Source organism: Myodes glareolus, chromosome 10 (genome assembly GCF_982192425.1).
Source record: "Myodes glareolus chromosome 10, mMyoGla1.1, whole genome shotgun sequence".
In the NCBI taxonomy this organism is placed as follows: domain Eukaryota; kingdom Metazoa; phylum Chordata; class Mammalia; order Rodentia; family Cricetidae; genus Myodes; species Myodes glareolus.
This window is the reverse complement of record NC_142035.1, coordinates 51,627,337-51,635,056: the sequence shown is the minus strand read 5'-3', so window position 1 is coordinate 51,635,056 and position 7,720 is coordinate 51,627,337. Positions and strand designations below refer to the sequence as shown.

The 7,720-nt window shown below is 46.8% G+C and overlaps 1 protein-coding gene across 1 annotated transcript in view; it reads right to left on the bottom strand.

The window, feature by feature from the left end:
- Window positions 1-3,499: 3,499 nt before the first annotated feature.
- The window catches only part of Ncaph (non-SMC condensin I complex subunit H), a 29,331-nt gene continuing 25,110 nt past the window's right edge, over window positions 3,500-7,720 (bottom strand). Inside the window, exons 16-18 of the mRNA XM_048459717.3 lie at window positions 6,041-6,132; window positions 5,630-5,705; window positions 3,500-3,925 (exon numbers count right to left, since the gene is read on the bottom strand). Of these exons, the coding sequence (XP_048315674.3) occupies window positions 3,866-3,925; window positions 5,630-5,705; window positions 6,041-6,132 (228 nt within the window). The 3' untranslated portion in view covers window positions 3,500-3,865. The remainder of the gene's footprint in view (window positions 3,926-5,629; window positions 5,706-6,040; window positions 6,133-7,720) is intronic.

Genomic DNA, 7,720 nt, shown 5'->3' with positions numbered 1-7,720 from the left:
GTGTTAGAGTCAGCAGCACCGGCAGGAAGGGAGATCTGAAGAGCCATCAAGCCCTGGCATCAGACATGTAGATGCAGAATTTGGGGTTTTCCCACAGGGTTTCAGGCTTGCTTTGGTCTAGTATTTCCTCGGTATATCCCATTTCCTCCCTTCTAGAATGGTAATGTGCATTCTGTGCCATTGTATGTTGGAAATTACATAATTTTTTATTTTAGAGGGAATAACAAGAAATTGCCTTGAATCTCAGAAGAGACCTTTGGATTTTTAAGCAGTAGGGAGACTGTTATAGACTATGGGAACTTTTGAAATTGAACTGAAAGCGTTTTGCATTATGTTATGGCTACAAGCCTATAGGGGCCAAGGAATAGAATGTGCTGGCTTGGCTAGGCGGTGGTAGCTCATGCCTTTAATCCCAGCACTTGGGAGGCAGAGGCAGGTGGATCTCACTGAGTTCGAGGCCAGCCTGGTCTACAGAGCAAGATCCAGGACAGCCGGGGCTGTTAGAAACCCTGTCTGAAAAAACAACAAAAGAGAATGTGATGGTAAAACTAGGAAGTCTGGTCATATTGAAGGAGGTTTATCACCCAGTGTGAACTTTGAGGTTTCAAAACCCCACTCCATATCCAGTCTGTGTCTCCCTGCCTCCAAACTTCAGATCAAGATATAAGTTCTCAACTATGCTCCAGCACCACGCCTACCCGTCTGCTGCCATGGTAGTCACAGTCGTACCCTCTGAACGGTAAGCCCCAATTAAAGGCTTTCTTATATTGCTTTAGTTAAGCCAGACTTTAACTAAAGTGGCACACAACTTTAGTCTTAGCACAAGGTTGGCCAAGGCAGGTAGATCTCTGTGAGTTCAAGGCCAGCCTAAATTACATAGAGTTCCAAGACAGCCAGTGCTGTCTCAAAAACAAAGTAACTTGCCTTGGTCATAATCCAAGCAATCACAGCAAGAGAAGAGTAAGACAGTGACCATGCAGAAGTGGTGTGGGGAAGGCATCCTGACGGCAGAGATGGGAGCCTGCCTCAGGCTGGTACCTGTTCTGCAGCCAGAGGAAGCTGGGACTGGAAACGTGGGGGCCAGCTCCAAGGACTTCAACCCAGATAGAGTGTATGCTTTCTCCTTCAAACTGAGTACAGACATTTTAGGCAGAAATGGGCAGAGCTGTGTTTTAGGGTAGTGGCCGTGGCTGGAGTGTGGACATAGAAGCCAGGAGGAAGTTGGCTGTCATCCAGGACAGGTGTCAGGCGTCAGAACTTGGTGACTGTGGGACTGTAGAGATCAAAGTGTGGTCAGTGACAGGAAGAGGAGTCAGGAGTGATGCTGGGACATAGTTCAGGTCCTGCATGAATGCTGGTGCCATCTCAGGAAGGCAGCTCCCACGGTGAGAGAAGTCATTAAGAGATATGCAGCCATGCCATGCCTTACTGAGCACTTAGATTTAAGATGAGTCTTTGTCTCATCAGTGAATGTTTGATTTGTGCATTATATCCCATACACCCAATTATAATATATGTAAAAATGTCTTGGGTGAAAAGGAACCATAAATGGGAAGGACATAAGACATCCTGCTATGGTGATAGACTGGTGAGGAAAAGGCTTGGTTGGCCCTACAGACCAAAAGCTAGCAAGAACTGGTGCATTCTTGCATCCTGGCATGGGAAACGACCCAGCTGTTCCCACTAAACTGTGTTCATAATCTCTGAATCCTTCCAATGAAAGAGGTAACTATTTTGAAAATAATTTATAAAGCACCTTTGGGACAAGCAGAGCGTGTGGCTTTTTAAAAAAATTTATTTAACTTTATGTGCATTGGTGTGAAGGTGTCAGATCCCATGGAACTGGAGTTACAGACAGTTGTGAGCTGCTGTGTGGGTGCTGGGAATTGACCTTGGGTCCTCTGGAAGAGCAGTTAAGTCCTCTTAACCACTGAACCATCTCTTCAGCCCCAAGTGTGAGGCTCTTTTCTCCATGTTGAAACCTTCCCTTAGTGAGAAGAGGGAGGCTCACTAGACTCAGAGTAGTTGCATGGTTGCATTACTGTTACCTGACTCAAAAGCCCGCTATACAAAAGCAGGACAATTGCTAGACAAAGGACTCTGATGGAGCTGCCTACAAGCTGAGCAGGGAGCACCAGGAACGTAGCCTTTATAAGCTATCGGTTTCTTGATGGTATGGGGGCCTTTGCACCCAGGCCCCCATAACCTGATAAACTCACTGCTTCCATCAAGAGGGGTGGAATCACTTCCTTGGTCTGGTAACCAGGGTGGACAGATCTGTTCACACCTCCCCAGGAAGTTGTACAAGGGAAGGGACCGCTTTCTGTTTGGGCTTAGAGCAAGTTATAAGGAATACCCACTACACACTCCTGCTGCTTGCCCACCCAAGATGCTGACTTGGACAGTAAGTGGTAGGGATCCTGAGCACACTGCAAGCAACTGTAGTTGGTTTTTTTAATCTTTGGGGGCCCGCCACCCACCAGTTCCCAAATAAATACGGAGACTTATTTATAAGTGCCTGGCCTTAACTTGGCTTTTTTTCTAGCCAGTTTTTCTTCAATTGTTCCATTTTTTTCTTTAACTGTGTTTGCCTCTGGGTTTTTTAACCTTTCTCTATTCGCTATCTTTCTTTCCTTCTTACTCTGTGGCGGGCTGGTGGCTGCCCCTGGCATCACCCTTTCCTCCTTTTCTTACTCCTCACTCACTTTCCTTTCTCCATTTCTCCTCCTTTTATTCTTTCTGCCTGCCAGCCCCGCCCATTCTTTCTCCTGCCTCGCTATTGGCTGTTCAGCTCTTTATTAGACCAATCAGGTGTGTTAGGCAGGCAAAGTGACACAGCCTTACAAAGTTAAAAAAAAATGCAACATAAAAAAATGCAACACATCTTTGCATCATTAAACAAATATTCCACAGCATAAACAAACTTAACATCTTAAAATAATATCCTACAACACCTTTATCACCATTTCCCTGAGGTTATGGAAAGACATTTTATATCTGGGAACGCTGAACTGTGGGACTGGATGAGTGGCCCTGGAGCTGGAGTGCGGACACAGAAGACAGGAAGGAGGGCTCTGCAGTCGCCAGGGCAGGCAGTCGGAGTCTGAACTTGCTGGTGACGGGGAGGGGTCAGCGAGTCACTGTCACCCTATGACTTCAGCAGCACCGCAGCAAAGTGACTGCAAGAGATTCAGGAGGCAAACTACCCAGCACAAGGCCCATGCCTGAAACAAGCAGCCCCTCCTGTGTTCCTCCAGCAGTGCCAGCTAAATGAAGCCGTGCACAGAAAGGCGAGAGAACACTGATGTATCGTCTTACTACTGCCATCCCTCCCGCAGAACCCACAGGTGCCCCTTACACACAGACCTCATCTCCAGACAGGCACTGTGTCTCCTCCTCTTGCTCTTATGTATCCCGTTTTGATGGACGCGGCATCCTGGGTAGTTGAGGGGAGTAACCAGGTATGATGCTAATACTGAATGTCTACTGGGCACTGAGATATTGTACCAGAATGGTTTTATTTTTGAGTATTATACAATTAAGTTTACAAATGATGAATTTTATGTACACGGACCAGAGAATTCTTAGGAGCTGCTGAGAAACTCTTCTCTACAACACTCCAGTGGAAACTAGATTCCAGAGACCAGGAGCACATGGTATAAAGAGCAGACTGTCTTTAAGGTCCCTGCTTCTGAGTGGGTGGTTACCCGTGTGGAGCTTCAGGGTGTAGCATCCATGCTGAGGTGGGCAAGAGGGGGAGAGCAACAACACCGTGGTAGTTGGCTACAGCCAGACGATAACCCAAACATCTTCCCCACCGCCCAAGAACACGGTGGCTTCCACTTGCAGGCATCTCTGAGTGGCCTCAGTCTCCTTGCAGCACAAGAACATCAGAAAGATCCTCTGTGCCTTCCAGCTTCAGATTCTGAGGGAAGAAAAGAAACACACAGGCTATGGCAGACTGAGAACAAAACCCTGAGACAGATTTTAGTGAGGAGACAAGGTGACTACAGAGAATGAGGTCTGTTCCATCAGTACAAGAAAAATCACCTCATGGTAAATAGTTTGTACAAAGCTGCTTCACACCAGAGCTGAGTCAGGCCATCTGCCCCATGGGAGCTAAGAAATGCAGAAGAGGAGGCCACCAGGAGCCCTGGCACCCATGACTAACCTGCCTGACCTCCTCCACAGGACCATAACCCATCCCCCAACTGTCACATCCCTGACAGCTGCCCTTTCCACCTCTGCTCAGCACCCATCATAACTCTCACTTTGGGCAGCTGTTTCCCCACTCCCACCCCTGCCTCACAGGTACAACATGAGATGTGTTGGTACTCAGCATCCACCCCATCCTCTTCCTATCAGACCTTCCTGGTGCTCTGTGGTTAAGGCTCTAGAAGCTGGGAGAGCATGGAGACTTAGCTTAGGGGGAAAACACTGTCCTACATATGCAAAGCCCTAAGTTTGGCCTCTAGCAGAGGAGGGAAGGTGCTTCCAGTCTGACCAGTTTTTGATGCTGGCTATGGTGCCCAAGGAAAGAGGAAACTGCACCTACCCTGAATCCTAAAACCCAATCACACAGCCTATCTGAGGGGAGTCACTAACTAGAGTGATAGACATGGTCCACATAGGAGTGACTAAGAGTAAGAACAGAGCTGGAGATGGCTCAGTGGTTAAGAGCACTGATTGCTCTTCCAGAGGGACCCAGGTCCAATTCCCAGCACCTACATGGCAGCTCACAGTTCTGTAACTCTGTGAGGGATCTGACACCCTCACACAGACATACATGGGGGCAAAATAAAAAAGAGAGAGCAAGAAGGAAGATCAAAGTGTGGGATGAAGTGCTTGGGGGAAAGTTTCCCTTGTGGGTGCTGAGCTCTGATCTGTGGAAGTGTCAAAACGGCCAAGTCCAATCCGTATTCAGCCTGGCAGGGCATGAGCTGTGGTCACACTGTATTCTTCAGATGACAAGGCCTCTGAGCCCTCTAAAGCCTGCAGCATAACTAGGGACGGGGAGCAGAGCTGCCGGAGCTGGGGACCTGAGTGAAGCACACTCACAGCCAGTGCCCGCTTGTCAAGGTGATAACAGTACCCCAGTTACCCACAGTTAGGTTTTCAACCTTTCTTCAGGTTCTTATCAGGAACCAAAAGGAAATATTCCCACTGCCATCAGTGGTACATGCCCACCACCCCTGCTCCCATAAACTTTTTCTTTTTTTTAAACTGGGTGGTAATAGTGCATGCCTCTGATTCCAGCACTCGGGAGGCAAGGGCAGGCGGATCTCTGAGTTCAAAGTAAGCCTGGTCTACAGAATGAGTTCCAGGACAGTCAGAGCTGCATAGAGAAACCCTGTCTTAAAAAACAAAAACAAAAATATTTTATCATTTCTTTCATTTTATTTGTGTGTGTGTGCGTGTGTGTTATGTATGTGTGTGTATGTGAAAGGTCAGTGTATGAGAAACTCCTGATCTGGAGTTACAAGAGTTGTGTATTGCTCAATATGGGTGCCAGGAACTGAACTCAGGCCCTCTAAATAAGATTATGGGCTTCACCCACTGACTGTGGTGACTCTTGGGAGATCTGCTATAGTGAGATTCAAACCCTCCTGTACTTATTTGAATGACCTACCTTTTCATTGGCTAAATGCAGCAGACAGGCAAAAGCCAAGGGTATGGAGAGGTTCTGAGCCATGAGCGGGGGCAGCCTAGAAAGAAAGGCACCAGCATTGAGTAGGTCATGTAACTGAGAGAATAGGGCTCCTCCACCAGGTATGAATCACACACACGCAACTAAAAACTACCAAGGAACAAAGGATGCATTTGCAAGCAAGATTTTCCAGTTTGTATTTGGAAATAAAATGTCTCCTAGACTATCCCAGCCACTCAAACAGAGAAGCACTCTTTACAGCTCATCCATGCATAGGGCAGACACAGCTCCCTCGGTTTACATAAAGCAAGCTGTGGGCAGTGGACCTGCCAGGCTAAAGTCCCGCCAGAACTCAGAAGGGATATGTACCCCCAGCCCTCTGTCAGCACACACCTTTTCTGCAGGTTCGTTGTGAGTCCACTGAGCATCTTCTTGTCAGCTACTTCTTCGGGGGCCCCTTCTTTTCCATTGACACTTTGGCTTGTCTAACCAAAAAAAAAAAAGCAGATTTATGGATTGAGCACTTAAGTTTGTGCTTGGAACAACAGAAACTTGCAAAACTGTATATCCAATAAAGAAACGTAGACTGGATGAAGCAAAGATAAGCTCTTGGTTATTTCTGGAAGATGTTTTAGTTTTGTCCCCATACTGGCATTCTTAAGAGGTGCTGGAATTTTTCTCATTTGTTTTCTGTTGTTTGAGACAGGGACTATCTATGCAGACCAGGCTGGGCTGGGACTCAGAGGTCTACCTGCCTCTTGCATGTGCCACCATGCCTGGCTGAGAGGCTGGAATTTTATTTTATTTTTAAATATTTATTTATTTATTTATTATGTATACAAAATTCTGTCTGTTTATGTATGCCCGCAGGCCAAAAGAGGGCATCAGACCCCATTACAGATGGTTGTGAGCCACCATGTGGTTGCTGGGAATTGAACTCAGGACCTTTGGAAGAGCAGGCAATGGTCTTAACCTCTGAGCCATCTCTCCAGCCCCAAGGCTGGAATTTTAAAGAGAGATAATCAGATCACCAGGATGTGACTGTGGCTAGGAGACCAACATACCCTAGATTTCATATTCTAGTCACAATATAGGTGATTAGACCCTACTTTGTGCTTCTATAAAGTATTACTGCAAGACATAGTGGTATTTCATTTGTATTTTAATAAAAAAGCTTGCCTGAAGATCAAAATGCAAATAACAGTCATACTAGTCAGTCATACAGGCCACACAGTGGTTGTACACAATTTTTAATTCCAGCAGCTATACTAGTTAGCCATAGAGGCCGGTTAGTGGTGGTGCACACCTTTAATCCCAGCAATAGAGAGGAATATAAAGCAGGATGAGACAGGAACTTACTCTCTTTCAGTCTGAAGGTTTCATAAAGGTAAGAGCTCTCTAGTAGCTTGGCTGCTCTGCTTTTCTGAGCATTAGGCTGAAACTGCCCCCCCCCACCAGCAAATGAACACATGGTCTCTGGGTTTTGCATGGTCTCTCCTTCTCTTTCCTCCCCTCTCCATGTTTTTCTGGGGCCACCCAGGAGTAAGGTCATCTATTAAACCTGGGTATCTTTTAATTTGGTTTGATTTGGATTATTTGTGTCGGCAGAGAGGTTCATCTTAAGAAAATACTTAACATTTGGAGGTCCTACCAGGTGGACTGTTTTTCTCACAGGCCCAAGACCACGTCTTAGAAAACACCCTTCTCACGTGTACTCTCTGCCAGGCTAAGATCAGCTTCGTCTCGGTAACGAGTACATGCCGAGAGGCTCCGGGGGCCCATTTACATTTATTTTTGTCAATTTTTCGGGCTTTCCTGTGAGAGTCACAATTGTGCCGGATGCCTGATGCTAGGTCTCACTGAGGTGGGACTGAGTGGACAGAGACGTCTGCCACTCATTTATCATGACTCCCCCACCCCAGTTTTTGACAAAAGCCCTGTCTCGGTGGATGCATTGCGACAGGCTTGAGTCCCAAGATTTGGCATAGACTTCGAAATGGGCTCTTGCGATTCAAAGCCGGATCCTCAAACACCCTTGGGCTGCCTTTTACAAACATCCTTTTAAATTGGGGC